The 19,849-nt window shown below is 38.9% G+C and overlaps 1 protein-coding gene across 2 annotated transcripts in view; it reads left to right on the top strand.

Annotated features, from left to right (window-relative positions):
• The first annotated feature begins 7,431 nt into the window (after positions 1-7,431).
• Tmem67 (transmembrane protein 67) overlaps positions 7,432-19,849 on the top strand; it is a 44,477-nt gene continuing 32,059 nt past the window's right edge. Inside the window, exons 1-7 of one of the 2 annotated variants that reach the window (XM_005066192.4) lie at positions 7,432-7,693; positions 9,127-9,215; positions 10,431-10,524; positions 13,922-14,021; positions 16,658-16,727; positions 16,824-16,898; positions 19,168-19,230. In XM_005066192.4, coding sequence (XP_005066249.1) covers positions 7,471-7,693; positions 9,127-9,215; positions 10,431-10,524; positions 13,922-14,021; positions 16,658-16,727; positions 16,824-16,898; positions 19,168-19,230 — 714 coding nt within the window. In that variant the 5' untranslated portion in view covers positions 7,432-7,470. Of the gene's footprint in view, positions 7,694-9,126; positions 9,216-10,430; positions 10,525-13,921; positions 14,022-16,657; positions 16,728-16,823; positions 16,899-19,167; positions 19,231-19,849 lie in introns of those variants that run through there. The other variant, XM_040741064.1, reaches the window with a different exon arrangement.

Raw genomic sequence — 19,849 nt, 5'->3', positions numbered from 1 at the left:
GGCTTTTGAGATTCCTTTTATGGGGAAGGGTTTGGGTTGATAGAAAACAGCGGTCAGGAGGTCAGGATAATTGACTGTTAGCACCTGGACAGAAGAGTGGGGACTCAGGGTTGTCTGTCTGTGGGTAGATAAGTGTAAGAATATGTCATGTGGAAGGTGTTAGGAATAATATGGGTTGGGATCCCAAGTGGCAGGTTCCCAGGCTGGGTGATAAATTGCTGGGGGATGAGGAAAGAGAGACCTGTAGACCTGACTCATATTGAAAGTTTTATTGAGGGGGCAGGTAAGAAAAAGAGGTAAAGATACACAGAGACAGAGAGAGGACAGAAGAGAAGAGGGAGACAGGAAAAGTCCTGTCTGCCCTAGGGGAACAGCAGAAAAGACCAATGGGGAGGTGTAAATTTTTGTTTTGTTTTGTTTTTCGAGACAGGGTTTCTCTGTAGTTTTGGAGCCTCTCCTGGAACTCAGGCAGTAGACCAGGCTGGCCTCGAACTCACAGAGATCCGTCTGCCTCTGACTCCCCTAAGTGTTGGGATTAAAGGGTGCACCAACGCCGCCAGCTGGGAATTTCTTCTAAAGGACCCTTTGCACCTGTGTGCAGACTATGTAGCCATGGAACCCGAGTGCATTCTGCCAGGTGACAGGGGCAGACCAGCAAAATGACTGAATCCTTACGGAAAGGAAGTGATCAAGGTGTCTGAGAATACACGTTTTCCTTAGGCAAAAGGCAACCATATATCACAGGTTCAGGAGTTTAGCAAGTCAAGGGAATGGTCATACAACAGGAGGTCCACAAGTTCAGCTTAGAATGTAAAACATGGCTTGCAGGATACTTTAGTCTTAGGAAACAGAAACTTACTCTCCTAAAGTATGGAGACTTAGTAACAATGTATAACACTGTGGCTCCTGTTTTGGTGTCACTTTTGACAGGTGTAAGCTCTTCTGAAAGATCCTCAACGTTTGGGAAAGTCACAGTAATGTTCATTTTACTGCTATAGATTGTGCACAAATACAATGTCCGTAGCCAAGGGCTTAATAAATAATGCTTAATCAATCTACTGGGCATCAGTAATGTTGGTAAGTACCTTTATAAACTTGATTTCGTCTGGAATTTTTGAAACAAAGTGGGTAGACAGACCACTTCTGAGAATTGAGAAATGAAAAGTGTAATCACAATCTTGTACTGTGATGCCTGCTCTGTATTTGGTTTTCCTTAATCGCTTGAAAATAACCACAAGATGTACGTATGGGTGGTTTCAAAGCCCTCTAATAAAACAAAATCTTAGAAGAAAATGAGTTTAATTTTGGTCATCGTAAAATAATGTCCACAAGAGGTACTCTAGCAATTGAATAAAAAATGTTTCTGGGCCATCTTCAGTTTGCTATTCTAAAATGGGAATAGTAATAGAATATGCCTCTTAGATTTGAAAGAAACAATGACAATGTAAAACAGTATTAAAAGTGCTGGTGATTAAGGCCACATCTCCCTATGGGCCAATGGGGGCCATATTCTTTAAAACCACCACAGTAATATAAATGATAAAAGATAAAACCATGAATTGAGCCTTAGTGATTTCCTTCGGAGATCACTACAGATGAGGTTCTGAACTCTTAAGGCATATCTCTTAGAACAACAGTACATGATTGGTAATCCAAGTGACACTGTTCAGTGAAAAGAAACACTGGCAAAGCAAAATTACCACCAACTCTACGTCTTTTCTACACAAAATCAAACATGGAAATAGAACGTGAATGCATCCTCTTAAAACATGATCCCAGTGGATGGTGAGATGGCTCGATGGGTAAAAGTACTTTTGGAGAAGTCCAATGACCTCAGCTCAACTCCCAGAACCCAAGAACATGAAAGAAGAGAGCCAACTCCAAAAAGTTATCTTCTGACCTCCGTGTGTGCTGAGGCTTATGTGTGGCCTACACACACACACACACACACACACACACACACACACACACACACACTTTGTAAATGTGTAAACGTAAGTCTTTTTAGAAAGCCATGTAAGTAGGCAGAAAATGGCCTATTAGAGAAGAGAAAGGAAGCCATAGAAGGGAAAGGGGGACAGAGGTGAGACCAGATGAGGGATTGTGGTTTTCAGTTAAGGCTACTCGTCGTGATCTTCGCTCTCATTTGCAAAAATCTCAACCAAGATTTAATGAGGATTTAATTCACCTGGACAAGAGTGCGCATAGATGCCAAACACTCTTGACAGGCATTGCCAGCCTCCAGTCACCTCCCTCTTTGCCCTGGCCTGACTTTCCCCTTCAGTTCACACAGGCTTCCTCCAAACAGGACACCAGAGTAAATGTCTGTGTTTTTAGTCCCTCTCCTGATGGTCTCAAATGATAATGCCATTAGAGCATAAAAAGGAAAGCTCTTGTCAAGGTAATACCACTTGGTGTTCTCATTATTAGACCTATGTATTTTTACAAACAGAAAACACCATTTCCAGAACAGCAAAACAGACCATAATGTAATCACACTGGAGATTCTTCTATCTTTCCAGACACTTAAGAACAAAATCACAGAAATGCTGAATGGATGTCTAGAAATACTGGATGCCCCTCCAAGGCTGAGTAACTTTCTGAGTTGTCATGTAGGCTCTGGATTTGGGTGAGTTTTGTCTCAATTCAGTTTAACCTTGTAAACAGCCTTATCTTCCACGTCCAATCTTTTCACCAAGCACTGGACCTGGTTCACATCCATTCCTGCCACCCTTCCCTCCCTTAGGAGGGAAGAAAACTACCCCATCTGCTCCCTACACTGTTCACCTCTACTCTAGGACTCATCTACTTCACCCTCTAGCTATCCTCAGGCCAAAACAATTTACTCTTGGCACTATAGAATACAGCCAGTTTTTAAATCTGAAGCAAGTTCCCTTTCAATTACCATGTCCTTTCAAAATAGTTCATATTTGTTTCCATGTTCTTTTCTCAGAAAATGGATCATGCTTGATTTCTCTCATCTCCATCCTGGGCTTTATGTCTGGCTTCATCTTTCCTCTTTGGAGAAAAAAATGCACTGGCTTTCTTTGCCACCACATTGCATCTAGGGTAAACATTAGAAGCAAATTGTTGTTTTCACTGGCAAACATCAAAATTAACAGCTGTTTTGCAGAAGTCCTTAGTAACCATTGAGGAAAAGAGAGATTGTTTTCTGTTATTTACAGAGTTGTTTTTCTGAAGAAGATTTTCAGCTCTGCATGGTTTTGGTCGCAAGACTGTCCTGGCACACTTGGACATCTCGAGTTACTGGCTTCTGCAAACAGTACACACTAAAGACTAAAGGGGCAGGGGTGTGGTGCTTTCCTCCAGGAAGACATACATTAGAGCAGGGACTTTGATATGCAGAACTTGTGGGATCCAAAACCAACTTCTATGTAACAATCAAGAAATGAGCCTTTGCATGACTGTTCAAGGTTCAGTTCATCAGAGGCTGGACCTACCTGCTGCAGAGAGCCTAAAATTCATCTTGGAGTGACCCTTTTCCTTCAATGGACCCATGCAAAACTCAGCACTGACGAAAGAATGAATCGCCTCCTGTGAAGTCCTCCCAGCCTTCCACATCAGTCCTTCACTCTTTTCCCAAACAAGAGAAAATCAGTATTGTAAGTCTTTCCTCTGTTGAGAGTATCCTTACAGATATGTTGCCTTTATACTCTCTGTAAGCATTTCGACAGATTGGATTGGATGGATTATGGCCCTTGTGAGCCAAAGAGTACTGAGTCTTACAGCTCAGATGGAAAGGTATTCTGGCACCTCAGAACCAAGGAATACCACAGGTCACAGTAAGCATAGCTGCTTCAGGGAAAGGCCTCCCTAGTGTATCAGCTCTGCTCCGGCAGGATAGGGTTTCCCCTGCAAAGCTGTTACAGTTCAGCTCGGCCGCCTCTGCTCCTGGGAAGAGAGATTTATTGGGAGGGAAGAATCCAGGAGAGTGGCTGCCTCAGGGTGGCAGAGGACAGGCAGGCAGCCCGAACAAACAGAAACTAACAGGCACAGGGTTTATATAAGGCTTTTCAGGGGCAGAGCTTTTCTAGGGAGACTTCCAGGCTTGGGATTGGTCAGATTTCAATCCCTGAGCTAGATCTCCTACTCAGGGATTGGTTAGTTTTCTGCACAGGTTTAGGGTCAGATTTGGTTCTGGTTTCAGGATCAAAGTGTGTTTCTTTCTCTGGTCCTTTTCAGCCTTTTGGCTCTAGTTTTAGGGCCAGGGTATATTTTTTTCACTGGCTCTGATTCCAGGGACAAAGTATGTTTCTTTGGCACTGGTTTTGGGGTCAAGGTACATTTCTTTGGTTCTGGTTGCAGGGTCAAAGTTTGTTTCTTTGGCTTTGCTCAGGGTGTTTCTTTGGCTGACCCCTTTTCCCTACACTTAATTTTTTAAAATTCTTCTGTTTTATCATTTCTTTTCCAAAATTTCTCAAAATAATTATTTGTTCCTTATGTCTCATTAATGCTGTATGACTTCTTTCTCAAACCCTGTAATAAAATCATATTCTTAGAGAGAATACATGATCATTTAGTTGCTAGTTCCAAAGACCATTTCTCTATTTTAACCCCCCTTGCAACATTTATAATGTTAGGGGGCACAACATTTTGATTAAACAACCCCTGCAGTTAAATTTACAGAATTCAAAGTTTGTTTCTGCAAATTGCAAGCAGAGAATTTAAGTTTTGAATCTCTAATTCTTGTCTCCATTTAATAGAGTGATGATGACTTACAAAAATTATAACAGAATAATATAATTAATTACCATTAATATTATTTATAATTAACATTCACATTACAAAGAGAGAATAGTTTTATGCCTACATCACCATCAACATTCTCTTCAAATTCAATCTTTCTCTGGCATATTTCTAAGCTGTCATTAAGCCACATTTCCCTAGTTTCTGCCGCTTTCATGAATGACTCCTACCTATATCTTAACTGAGTAATTAATATTGAGCATGTCTCTAAACTTGGTAAATGAAGATAATTGCACTGCTTGTTCAGGGTTGCTTTGAAAATATTTAAAGGATATATGCATGTAAGGAATTTAGTACAACATATGAGAAAGTATTATCACGTACTTGATTAAAGAAGCAATGGCTGCTGCTCATCTCCTTTCCTTATGCCTATATTAACATTGAAACTTGATGTCTGCTATATGGCAGCCACCTACAGTTAATAGGAATGACCCAGTACACTAAACCAACATCAGCAACCACATACCTTGAGACTTATGAGTTTTTTTTTCATTTAGACTATTATGAATTGGCTTAAGCTGCATGGTCTTTGATTACTTTCACCCAAAATAATTCAAATGATAAAATCTCAAATTTATGCTTAATGGTTTTAGTTTATATTCTTTCCTAACTTTCTTATTGCCTGGTAAGCCTACAGTATCTACAGCTATTTCGAAGATAATTATGTTTGTCTATATCAGGTCCTTCTGCTACAGATAAACTGTTTCTTAGAAGTTTGATAAGTCCAGTGGCCAAAGGTGTTAGAAAATTATAATTCTGATGTAGGGGGTATATAACTGTAGCTTCACTGCTAGTTAGATATATGCAAGGAAGCCCTGTTTTTGTACAGCTGTTCATGTACCTGCCACTTATGATAGTGAAAAGTTAACAAGTTTTGAAACAGAAAAGTGAAGATAAATCCTGTTTTGTCACCATTTAACGTTTTTGATATTACTATTTCCACTTTATTAAAATGGGATAGTACTTCCTCTATAAGTTGTTATGAAAATTTAAGACTAAAGTTGCCAAGTGTTGTGCACAGTGTGAGGTCATCATGAAAAAGAACTCTTTTATCATTTCAATTACACAGTGGGCAAGAAGTACATAACTTGCTCTAGTCGCCTCCAGATACCAGTAACAGGTATGCACCTTATCAAGTAAAACTAGAGTCAAAATACACCCACACCGGGTTTCTGCAGATTAACTCCAACCATTCTTAATCTTAACAGCCTCCTTTCTTAGTCTCCACATTCACATCATCACAGGCTTTTAAATGCATACAAATAAGTTGTTTCCTGTTCAAAAAAGTAATGACAAGAGATTTTTCTCTTTGGAGAACCACTTGAGAGCACACAACTCTTTTTGTTTTATAGTCTAGAAACCAGACCAATGTTAGTCTTTTGAGAAAGACACAATGGTAACTTAAGAAGTATCTAACTTCCTTAGATGCATTTCCCACAGGCATTGAGCATATATATATATATATATCCTCCTTCCTAGGGGTACAACACTATTTTTATTACAAAACTTTGCCTATTCTAAAAAAAAATAAAAAAGCATGACAAGCTATTACTGATTTTTTTTATATTTTATTTATTTATTACATATACAATCTTCTGCCTGCAGGCCAGCAGAGGGCATCAGAGCTCATTCAAGGTGGTTGTGAGCCACCATGTGGTTGCTGGGAATTGAACTCAGGACCTTTGGAAGAACAGTCAGTGCTCTTAACCGCTGAGCCATCTCTCCAGCCCTATTACTGATTTTTTAAAAAAGTATGCCAGGTGATTTTACTGGGGAGAAAAGGATAAATAATATACAATTTAACAGAAAGTATAGCAAAATAGAATTGAGCTTTAAATACCAAAACCCATTTGTCTTCAGATCTACAAATTAGCTATGAATGTAATGCCAAAATATCTCTGAGTCAACAGTCTGCAAGGATGTCTACTCTGAAAGATACCTGTTTGTGTAAATTTGTTTTTTCAAAACAAGTATGAGATGAGCTTTATATGAATGGTTCTGAATACAAAACAGGGAAAGGAAAAAAACAAGATCTAGTGAGCAAGGGTTTCCTCCAGTCTTATGTCATAAAGATATTCTGGTGTTGCTTATAAAATCAATGAGGATTTTGCTGAAGATCAAGCCCAGGGCCTGAAACAACCACTATCTCAGTTGGATTGAAAAAATACTGCCTGGATAAATTTCTCTCTCTCTCTCTCTCTCTCTCTCTCTCTCTCTCTCTCTCTCTCTCTCTCTCTCTCTCTCTCTCTCTCTCTGTCTCTCTGTCTCTCTGTCTCTCTCTCTGTCTCTCTGTCTCTCTGTCTCTGTCTCTGTCTCTCTGTGTGTGTGTGTGTGTGTGTGTGTGATTGCCACCTTCATGAAACAATACTTATGTTACAACCAGATATTTTCTGTTGCTGTAGTATTTTCTCCCGACATCCTAAACTGTGTACCAGAATACATTTTAAACAGTTTATATTGTCATTACATATAATTAATACATGTATCAATTAAATACATTACAAATAAATTTTAAATACCCGCCCCTACTTTATTTAGTCTTTGCCCGACCCACCGTTTCCCGGGTGCGTGGTAACCTAGCAACCGGGCGGGGTAAAAGAGAGTTCCTGAGCCCTGTTGTCCAATCAGCTCAGCGGACTCACAACGTCGTCACCGCGGAGGCTGCTGGGGAGCCGGCGCCTGCGTACCGCGAGTGCGGGTACCATGGCGACGCGTGCGGGGCCTGTGATGGCCATGGCGGTCAAATCTAGCTCTCCAGTCGGGACGGGCACCGCGTTCCTTCTCTTGGTCCTCTGCGGAGCCTCGTGGGCCCAGATCTTCTCCTTCCCTTTCCAGCGGCCGGAGGCGTGCGGCCTCAATCAGTACTTCGACATCTCTGCGCTCTCCTGTGAGCCCTGCGGCGCCAACCAGAGGCGGGATGCCCTAGGTGAGGCGGTTTGGGGTGGATGAACCCTGACCAAAATGACAGTCTTGACAGCCCGATATTTTGCTAGAATACTATTTCCGATAACTCACAGCCTCCGAGCCTAAGGAAAGGGTTTCCGGGACGATTGCATTGACCACTAATGGGATCGGGAACCCTGCCCCCACCACCCTACCTTAACCAGGAATTCATTTCCAGGGGTCGGTTCCTGGAAGGGAATCCCTAGGTTAGCACCCGGAAAGCCTCCTAACAAAAGTAGAATAGAAATAGTAAAGAAGTAGCCTGGGGTGACGGGTTAGGCACCCTCACAAGAAAGAAAGGGAGGAAATGTGAATTTCTCTTGTGAGCTAGAGGCGGCCTTAACTGGGATCAGATTCTGCACACTCTACACATAAGGAAATTGAAACCCAGCTGTATGGTGTTCACTGGAAGCTAAGAGAACTCTTGTCTCTTTCCCTCAATCTCCACCCATGCGTCTATTGGATTTCCTTAGGGTGATTGTTACCGTTTGCTCCTGGTGCCTTTTTAGACTTATTTTAATTTTTCTCATAAATTTCGTCAATTGGTCTAGTTCTCACTGAAACTCCTCAGAGTAAGTCTGCTTCTGTTTACGGAAGTCTAAATGCTCTGAGTCTGAGTTTGGTTAACTCTGTCGTCTTCAGATCTCACTTCAGTCGTTGAGCCGTGCAGATCAGGGTGTCGGGAGAGAAAATGTGTGCTATGTTGTATTTGTTCCATGGTTATGAAGAAAGGTGTGTGTGTGTGCGTGTGCGTGCGTGTGTGTGTGTGTGTGTGTGTGTGTGTGTGTGTGTGTGTGTGTGTGTGTGCTGTGCATAGACTCCTGCGCTGCTGTTTTTACTTAGGGTCCTTAGAGCTTAATTATACAGCAAGTTGAATAGCAAGTACCACACAATATGTATTGTCTTTCTAAACAAAGAGTAGCAGTGATATATTGGATGAAAATAATTTTCCAATAAGATGTGGACAAAATTCATTAAACACACATATGGTTAAGTGACAGGAAAATAGTTTGCTTAGTTTAGTAATAATTACAATTTAAATAGTAGCAACCAAATACCAAACATATTTCTAAGTCTTGACCCTATTAGTTAGGTACTGTTATTTTCTTCATTTTACTAAGCAAGAAGCCAAGGTGTAAAATTCATTGACCCACTCAATGTTCCCATGCACACACATATGTGCACATACACATACACACATGCACACACACATGATGCCCAGGCTAGACTCCCACTCCCCATGTGGGCAAGGATAACCTTGAACACCTGCCTGACCTTCCTGCCTCTTCGCCCCAGGTGTTGGGGTTAAAGGCTTACAGCGCCACTCCTGGCTTCAAGATCTTAAGACCTGTTAAGTTTCCCTGACTGGAAGTTTTATTTACTAAGGACAAAATTGTCTTTTTTTTTTCTTTTCAGGAACTTCATGTGTATGCCTACCAGGATATCATATGGTCTCTAATAATGGAGGACCTTCCATTATTTGTAAAAAGTGCCCAGAAAACATGGTATGAAGAACTGATTTTAAATTAACTTAGAGAAAAAAGTCATAAATATCTTTCTCTCTCAAACTTCAATATAATCGTTCTCATTTCTCTACAAACTTAGTTATTATGCTACCTTTGTTATTGTACATTTTTTGAGAGATCAATAAAACTTTGGGGAGGGCATTTTCCTCATAGAGTAGAAAGCTGAGCTTTACACACTTGAAGCAATTCGGGGTGAATACTCTGATATAGATGGCTTAGACCTCTGGAGTCAGTGGTTTGACATGATGATGAATAGTCATACTGCTATGCAAAAGACATAAGCTTATGCAATGACAGATGCATCAATTAAAATTTTAAATATGATTTGCAGTTTGGTTAGTCTTTGTATTACATACTGATTTGGGGAAATTTAATCAGTTAGTAGTTGCTATATAGGCTAATTTTCAATTAATCAAAATATATTTTCCTTTCCAATTATTTTAGGAGTCTTTGTAAAAGTTCTGAGTTTTATTGTAATGTTGTTTCTTATTCTATTTGTCTGAGAATCTATTATCATTAGCAATTATCCTCTGAACTATTTGTCCTGTACATCTGATTGCCATATTTATATTTAGTTTATGTTTTGGGAGTACTAGTTATAGCTGAATGACTGATGATGAAAGCTGTGGATAGGATATAGTTTTGGGGGCAAGTTTATTTTCTAGTGATATTATTGAAGCTATTGTAGTTTTTAATGTTACACAACAGACCAAATGTGGAACGTATTAATAAGGTCAGTCTCTTCAACAAAGTCTAATTTGTGTCATTATATATTTTGGCATTAGTCTATTGATTTCAGTCATAACTGTATTTTTAATGATGTTAGTCCACGTTTGTCCTAAACCATGTGGTATGAGAAGATCAAGTTTCATGATGTCAAACTTTTGCTAGTTCACTTTACTAGATCAGTATTCCATTGAATTCTCTTAAATGAAACTAATAACTACATAACTGACATGCCATAAACCCACTTGGAATCATATCTTAAATTTTAAAAACCAATAAATTTGAGTGTTTTAACAATAGAACATTGTGGAACAGGTTAAGAGCAAACTGATAACTGGCTTTTTACCTGTTAAGTTTTCTTGTATTTTATATTTGTGAATGCAAAGTGACAAGTAATTTTAAATTTATATGATCAATTAAGACAGTTAATTAAGAAGAAAATCTCCTGTTGTTTTTTTTTAACTTTAGAAAGGTGTTACCAAAGATGGCTGGGATTGTATTTCTTGCCCTAGTGGCTTAACTGCTGAAGGAAAATGCCACTGTCCCACTGGTCATATATTAGGTAAGAATAGTATTTATAAAATAGTGATGATGAATTTTTATTTGTGTGTACTTTTTAAAAGACATCAATTTAAATGACTTTGTAGTTGTCTAAAAATTGGAGTACAAAATTTCATGATGCTTGACACAGCAGAAATTGAGAAGAAAATTTTTAAGAATTCTTTCCGATTCAACATTAGATGGGTATTTCTTTAATAAAACATGATATCTACATCTCAACTCAAAAAGCAATATGATTCTTTTTTAATTTTAAAATTACATTTATTTAAGTGTGTGCATGCGCAAATAAGCACATCGATGTGCACCTGTGTATTGCGTGCCTGTGTGTGGACATAAGCACTTAGACTTGCACCTGTGTATTGCGTGCCTGTGTGTGGACATAAGCACTTAGACTTGCACCTGTGTAGCGCATGCCTGTATGGAGGTCAGAGGAACACTTGCAGGTGACAGTTCTCCCCTCCCACCATGGGGACTGTAGGTAGTACTCCAAACCATTTTGCTGACCCCTAGTTTTGTTTGGTTTTGTTTTTTTCCCTTTTAGACAAGGTCTCTAGATAGTCCTGGTGGTCCTGGAACTTGCTTTGTAGATCCAGATCCAGATGGCCTTGGACTCAGAGATCTTCCAGCTTTTGCCCAAGGGCTAGGTTTAAAGGTGTGCACCACCAGGCCTGACACTAATTTCTCGTAGGGAAAAGTAGTAAGAATGTCTGGATAAGGATAGAAACTGTTGTACTCAAGTAAAAGTCAAAAGTATTCTTAGGAAAGAAAAGTTGTTGTTGGTTTTTTTTTGTTTGTTTGTTTTGTTTTTTTAACTCATTACCTGAATATAAAGTCACTGTATGTTCGGAAAACCCAAGGAAATCATTAAAGATTCCTATAAACACAGAGTTTCTTAAGTTATAAGATCAATATTCAGGAGTTATATCTAGGTAAAAAAGCAAATCATTAGAAAGTGTGATATAAGATAAGAAAATAAAAAATGAAACACACTTTAGAAATATATGAGATAAATTAATTGAAGATGTTTGTAAATGAGCTTTAAAAGAAGGTTTTTTTGTTGTTGCTCTGTTTTTGTTTTTTATTTTTTCTTAAGCTATGGACAGTTTTCACTAGAGTTTAAAAGAAAAACACCTCAGGGTCAGCAAGCTGTAAATCTTGGCTGTTACCCAGAGGAGGGAAGGGAAAAGTCATGCTGAGTCCTGCTGCTGAGTTAAGCTGACCAGAGGTCAGCCGTGTGGCTCTGGCCAGTGTCAGAAAAAAGATAAAGGAGAGGCTGTGGGCCAGATGAACAGCTTGGGAGGGACTGCCAAAAGCATGCTTCGACAATGAAAATATACTCTTCACATTTAGTTGAGAAAATTAAATATAAAAACTGTCAGCTGTCCTACCAGCCTGTATATTAAGGAATGGTATTATTAATAAAATCTACCAGGGTTTATTTGTCCCAGATGATACACAGATCCTCAAATTTATACACAAAGTACATGAAAATTTGAAAGAGGGAACTGTACTGTCAGATATTGTATACGTTTTATGCTTTCAACAGCATGTGTGGAACTTAAGACACAATCAAAATGAGTCCAATCATTTGGTGTGCACCAACCAATTTGGTATGAAACACTGCCATTATCACTAAGGATGAAACTGATTAACTGGTGAGCTGGGTTTCTACCTCAATCCTTAAATTACAAGTAAATCCAATATTTAAATATTTAATGTAGAACATGAAAATTCTTAAAGAAAAACATTCTTTGTATGTAAGTCTTTTTAAGTATAGAAAAACAACAACTTCAAACCTATAGAAGGGAAAATTGATAAATTTGATTGCATAAAAAATGTAACTGTTATAAAATAAAAGTCCCCAAAACCAAAGGCTGAAGACATGGGTTAGTGGGTTAATTTAAGTACTTGCTGTACATGTGACCTGAGTTTAGAACCCCAGGACCCGTGTGAAAGCCAAATGTGAGCACACAGCTATAATGCCAGCACTAGGAGTGGTGTGTGTCTGTGTCTGTCTGTCTGTCTGTCTGTCTGTCTGTCTGTCTGTCTGTCTGTCTCTCTCTCTCTCTGTGTGTGTGTGTGTGTGTGTGTGTGTGTGTGTGTGTGTGTGTGTGTGTAACAGATTGGATCCCAGAATCTTGATGGCCAGCCAGACTACCTGAAGTGTGAGCTCCAGATTTGGGAAGAGACTTTGTCTCAAACAATAGATTGAGCATTATAGAGGAAGACATCCATTTGACCTTTGGTTTCCACACACCCATGCATAGTCACACCTACCCACATCCACACACAGAAGTACCTAAAATGAAGTTGAAAACTAAAGAAATTTTCACAATGTGGACAACAGATAAAGGTCCAAGTTCTTCAATGAATATAAGGATCATCCTACAAATTATAGAGTAAAATACATAATTTTTTACTTTCTGTTAAATTTGTTGGTTGACAATTTCATATATCTATATAATGTATTATAATTACACTCATTCTCTACCCTCTTTTATCTCTCTTGGACCCTTGTTAGTCCCCCCTTCTCTGTACAAATAAGATGTATAATATCTTCTTTGTTTTGAGGCAGTGTCTCATGTAGAGTCACTGTGCAGTCGGAGATGTCCTGAATTCTTGATGCCCCTGCCTCTACTTCTCAAGTGTTGGGATGCTAGGCATATGCTGCCTTTTTTCCCCCTTTGATTTTTCAAGATAGGGTTTCTCTGTAGCTTTGGAGCCTCTCTTGGAACTCACTCTGTAGACCAGGCTGGCCTTTTACTCCCAGAGATCTGCCTGTCTCTGTCTCCCAAGTGTTCCACTACTGCCTGGCTATCATTTTTAAGATAGTAAAATATCACAAAAGTCAGAGACTAAATCTATTATACCTTAAAAAAAGTTAATCATGGGTATATCACCATTCTGCTATTTTAGGCATTTCAGTTCTGCTCTACCAAATACCATATAACCAAATACAATAACCATCTTTAATGAAGATTGTTATGTTCTGGTGCAAGTGCTTCTGTCGGTTTTGTGTCTAAAAATAAAGTTTAGTTCTGGGTGAGTATATGAGTTTGGAGATTATTGAAAGTCCTCCCATTTATGGAAACTGGCCAGCAATCTATGAAGAGAATATCTTTCCTCATCCCAGCATGACAGGAAAGACGTTAAAAATTTTGTTTAGGAAAAAATGTTGATTTACTGTTACAATCACATAGGAAACTAGTTTCTATATGTTTTCAGTTGGAGTGGGGAAGATTTTCCTTGTGTACTTTATTATATATGTGTACTTATTATATATGTGCTTGACATGCCTTCCAAGCAAATGATAATTATAATACCAATAACTACACATTTATGAGACTGTTTCAGAGCATATAGTACAACATTCACCATTTTGCTTGTATCTTGCACAGTGGAAAGAAATGTTAATGGGTCTTTGTTATCCCAAGCCACTTGCGAGCTTTGTGATGAAAACGAAAACTCATTTACAAAAGCCGACACTTTAGGAATCAGGTAAGAGGGATACTGAAAACTGACTTCACTGATGTAATCCTGTTTTTATGTTTCATCTGTACATGAAAGAATCTGAGACCGACCCAGAATCCATGAAAAGTCATGTTTTAGTCTCCAGTTAGCCTTCTGCTAGTCTGACTGTAGGTAGTCACAATCCCTGGTATTTAGAATGGGAAAATACTCTTCACTTAATAGGTTTAATAAACTGTCCTGCCTCAAAATAAACATACAAAGGTCAGCATAGTGTTGTAGTAATTACTTAGCAAAAGGCAGCTATTTTTGTTCATTATTATGTAACTTGTACATAAGGTATAGAATAGTATGTATAGAGTATGATTTGAAAACCATTTCATATTACAGTATTACATAGAAGGGTATCTTACCTTACTGTTCTTTTGCCGTGAAGAGGCACTGTAACCATGATAGCTCTTATAAAAGAAAGCATTTGTTGGGGGTTGGCTTATAGTTTAAGAGACTTAACCCATGGTCATCATCGTGGGAAGCAGACAAGCATGGCTCTGGAACAGGAGCTGAGAGCTTTACATCCTGATCTTCAGGCAACAGGAAAAGAGAGAGACAAGGCCTGGCCTGGTTCCTTGACCCCTCAAAGCCCACCCCAATGACACACCTCCTCCAACAAGGACACACCTCCTAATTCTTCCCAAACAGTTCCATTCCCTGATGACTAAGCATTCAAATATATACACCTATGGGGACCATTCTCACTCAAACCAGCACAAGGGCATATTAATAAATGCTAACATAACTCAGGTCACTGACTGGTAGCCCAATTTTGTATTGCTTCTATTCCCTTTTTATGTATGCATTTACCACATGCACACCCCTTTGTCCACATGTTCCTCTAGTGTAGACCACATTATACCTAGTCCATTATACCTATACCAGTGCCTTTTGGCACTGTTTTTCTCTTCATTTTCTAAGTTTTTTTCATATACATATTGAAGTAATTTTAATATAAATATATTTATGTGCAAAAGGCATCCATTTTAAGCACACAAAGTAAAATACAAACTTATTTTCTGATTCATAAAAGTGTATTCAATTATTGTGCATTATTAATATATATAACTATAAATTTTTAAAAATCTGAGTATAATAAAATAGAAAGACAAGTATATTTACTCTTGTTAATCTTGGTCAATTATCTAAGTGAGTGGCTAAGATTTCTTTTATGAATAGAAGACAATGAGGTGTGCTGTCACCCAAAAGGGGAATATCAGAGAGATTTATTCAATGTAATAAACACCAACCTTACATAGTGTAAATGGAGACCAAGAGAGACATCTGGATTTCCATCAAACTTGGCAGTACCTGGGTACTCTGCTCCTGTCCACTGGAATGGGGTTAAAGAAGGTATATGTCAGAGCTTTTAAACATTGGCCAGAGGCAATGAAGTCACCCCTTATTCTCTGCTGTCTGGACAACAAATACATCCGCAATGAGGAAATCCTAGTAAAGAAGCATGGGTGAATGCATAGAGACTTATGATACAGCACTGCTCCGTGATCATCCTGAGCATCCCTGGCCATAACAGTGCATTGTGGAGATATGTCAATGAGTAATTAGAATGCCCCTGAGAAACTGGGAGACTGAGCATATAGTTCAGAGGGAGAGTGTGTTGATACACAAGATTCAAGGTTCAGACCTAATAAATAAATGAATAAATATGTCTCTTCAGAGAAGTGAAAAGTAAAGAATAGATATAAATTAAATGAAACTTTTAAAAGTAGAAAGCAAGTGAGGTAAAAACACAGCATATGAGAGAAATAGAATTGAGGGCAGTAAAGAAGTAATAATACACTTGTCGGTAGAATAACTGGGTGATTGCAACAGAAAGTACGTTTATTGCTTCCCCCACTCCACTCCACTCCTCAGAGAGGGTTAGCCTTCCCATGGGGAGTCAACAAAGTCTGGCACATCACTTTCAGCCTGGACCAGGGCCCTCCCTCTATATCTAGGCTGAGCAGGGTATCCCTCCAAAAAGAATAGACTCCAAAAAGCCAGTTTAAGCATCAGGGATAAATCCTGGTTCCACTGCCAGTGGCCCCATAGACTGTCCAAGTCACACAACTGTTAACCACATTCAGAGGGCCTAAACTTGCTTTTTAACTTGTCTATCTCATAGATAATTGATGGTCCATGAGTCCATCTCCATCCCCACTAGTCCAGATCACTGTCTCCATCTCATCCCTTAATTGAATAGAGATGATAGACCAACATGTTCTTGCAACTTTGGCAAAACTCTAAACATGTTCGTATTCTCAGCTCACACTGAAAAGGTGTATTTGATACCTACTTGTGCAAATTGATTTAGTACCATTTACATGAGTATGGACGCTGTTGTTAATGATTTATAATCTTCACTATACTCATGTTATACATTTTCATGTATGTATTTAAGAAAATATCCTCTATGATTAGCCAATTTCATTTATACTTTGCTTTATTATAATGATGTAAAACTCTTTAAAGGCAGGCTAATGTTTGAAGCTTATATTAATTGTTTAGTTGACTTACTGTGTTCTAATGTATCATTTAGGAAAGATAAGTTCTCAGTTAAGTTGGTCTCAGTCTCATTCATTAATGTTTAAAATGATTTTTATTGTGTTGACCAGGTGTGTCCGCTGTGAACCAACGTTCGTGAATACCAGCAGGTCTTGTACATGTTCAGAGCCTCACATTTTGGTAAGGACAAACAAGGGGATGAAGTACATATTTTTAATTCAATAGATAATAATGCCTTTTTATAATTAGATATTTTTCTCTTATTAATTTGTGAAGACAGGTGGATTATGTTTCAGCAACACAGGGAGTTTCCGACAACGTGTGATTTCCACGGCACGTTATGGAGAGCTTGTGAGTGTTTCGGGTTCTTTTTTTGCTTGTTTGATTGAGAAAGGTTGTCCTGCATTTCTTCCTTTGATTAATTTCAGACAAACTGAGAAAGCTTTATGTGTAAATGACTTTAAAATACAAATAGCTAAAGCCATGAGTCTGACGTCTCAGCACTGTGTTTAAAAGTGTACTCCTTCTCTATACCTTATATCCCTTTAACTTATGTGGATTTACTTTTCCATAATTAAAATGGAAATTGCAAGGCAATGCTGATGCATGCCTTTAATCCCATGTCTCAGGAGGTAGAAGCAGGTGGAACTTTGTGAGTTCAAGGCCAGCCTGGTCTACAGCGTGAGTTCCAGGACAGCCAGAGCTATGCAGAGAAACCCTGTCTCAGGGAAAAAAAAAAAAAAACGGAAAGAATTTTTCAAAGAGTCAGATGATTGTGTTTCTCCTGAAATTTCCACCTTTTAGAGGTTGTGTCCTTTCTCATTTTCCAGTGTGAGAGAAGCCCTCAGTCTGTCCTTTTCTTGCATGAGCTTGACAGTTCAGATTCCAAGACTTCCCATCTGTGGGATATCCCAGCCTGCATCTGTCCTGTGTTTCATCATAATCAATGTGTTCTTGCTAGAAAACCATTAAAGGAAAAGTGGTATGCTCAACTCGGTGCTTTATGCCCTGTCAGACAGCATCCGCTGTCCACCTGTCCTGCCATGTCAGAGAGCACATGCTGTGTCTCTCTGCCTGCTCCATCACTGATACTCTCAATTTTGAACACCTGCACTGATGTTACCACGAGTACCTTAAACTTGCCATTTCCTCCTTTGTAACTCAAGAGTGCTCCTTTGTTTTTGTTTGCTTGTTTTTTGTTTTCTTTTCTTTTTTTTTTCAAGACAGGGTTTCTCTGTATTGTTTTGGAGGCTGTCCTGGAACTATCTCTTGTAGATTAGGCTGGCCTTGAACTCACAGAGATCCGCCTGCCTCTGCCTCTCGAGTGCTGGGATTAAAGGTGTGCACCACCAACACCCAGCTGAAGAGTGCTCTTTTGAAGAGAACTTCTCCCATCCAAGGGCTGTCTGAGCCTAGCCCTGCATAGCTTCTGAGATGAGGCACAGTCAGGGTGGTGCGTGGCCATAGATGGTGTGAGGAGCGTTTCATCGAGGGTGTGAGGAGCATTTCATAGCGGGTGTGAGGAGCGTTTCATAGCGGGTGTGAGGAGCGTTTCATAGAGGGTGTGAGGAGCGTTTCATAGCAGTGTGAGGAGATTCACTGATTCTAAAGTACCATCTAATCTCCCTTCATGAATCTTTAACAGCCTTCACATGTATTCATTGACACTGTATCATAAAGAACATTTGTGCATGTGTGTGTTTCTCCTACCTTGTTCTATGCATCTATTCTTTTTCCTAAAAAGGAAAATTTTGCATATTAAAGAGATTAGAACAGTGCTTCATATTGTATTTAATGTATCTGATGGCTGTGATGCCATTCTAGATGATTTGGTTGTGTCTCCTCTGTTAATCTGTAACTCACTCTTGTGTTCTCTGTGAGCTTTTGACCAGAGGTTTATACCTGTAGTTCTCAGAATTCAGTTATGAAAACAGGTTTGATGACGCACTTCTATAGTCCTAGCACTTGAAAGTGGAGTCAAGAGGATCAGGAGTTAAGGGTCACAGTTGGTCATGTAGTGAGTTTGAAACCAATCTGGGCCCCATGAAACCTGTCTCCATAAAACAAACAAACAAAAATCAGGTATGCCTGGCCTGGCCCCCTCGTGTTTCTGGTTGCCTTTGTATAAATCATGTACCTTTTGGTTTTAGGACGTTGCAAAGGTTATTATGATACCCTTCATTGTTTACAAAGCACCATTTTGGAGATGTCAGATATTACTCTGTAAATCCCAACTTTCCTGTTGTGTAGTAATTCTAATTTTTTAGTGATCATCAGTTTGATACACTTGTAATAATGCTAAGTCAGCAAATATTAACCACTCAGTACCCCGTCAGATGCTGTCATTTTTCTTTTTGCCACTTTACTTTTGGCTTTAGTGAAATTGGCATCTGTATTATAGGAGTGTGTAAATATTTTATCATCTTATCCTTTGTCTAAGTGTCATTATTTTATCACACAGCTTTAATTATGTAGAAATCACTCATCAGCATTTTAAAAATTTCAGTAGACTCTATTTTTCTAATAACATTAAGAAAATAGCATTGTTCATTTCTTAGTGAACAGGTGATTAAGGAATCCTACTTTGAATTTAAACTTGTCTTCATCTTTCTGTTTATAGGGCATGTCATTAAACTCAGAATGGTTTGCAAAGTATTTGCAGGCAGCAGCGACTGCATGCTGGGTAAGTTTAAGTGCTTTCAAAATTAATTTCACATTGACAAATTATAGTATCTTTTTTAAAAATTAGATAAAAGTTTTCTAAGTGGATATATCTCATTAGTCATATTCTGTAAGAAGATAACGTGTTTCTATTGGATTGAAATAGAGTATATAAACTATTTGTTTACACATATCTATTTTCTCCAGGGTTATTTGATGGTTGTCTTAGTTGCTGTTCAATTGCTGTGACAAAATACCAGGACCAAAGCAACTTATAAAAGACTTACAGTCCAGAAGGTTAGAGTCTGATGGCAGAGCAGGTATGGTGGCAGGGACAGCTGAGAGCTCACATCTTAATCCATAAGCAGGAGAGGGAGAGACAACACTAGGAATAAGAAGGAGTCTTTGGAAACCTCAAGGCATCCCCAGTGCCACACCCCCTCCTAACCCTTCCCAAGCAGTGCCACCCACTGGGCCCAAGTACTCAGACTTACGCACCTATGCAGTGATATGATAGGGGGAAAGGTAAGTTCTTTCTAAAGTTTTCTACGTGAATAGCAAAGTTTCTTTTTCTAAACAGGGAAAACTGGGAAAGGAAGTTGAGAGATTAAACTCAACTGATTTGATTTTGTTCATAAAAA

The sequence above is a fragment of the Mesocricetus auratus genome, unplaced genomic scaffold (genome assembly GCF_017639785.1).
Source record: "Mesocricetus auratus isolate SY011 unplaced genomic scaffold, BCM_Maur_2.0 Super-Scaffold_6730, whole genome shotgun sequence".
NCBI lineage: Eukaryota > Metazoa > Chordata > Mammalia > Rodentia > Cricetidae > Mesocricetus > Mesocricetus auratus.
This window is presented reverse-complemented; position numbering and strand designations above follow the sequence as displayed.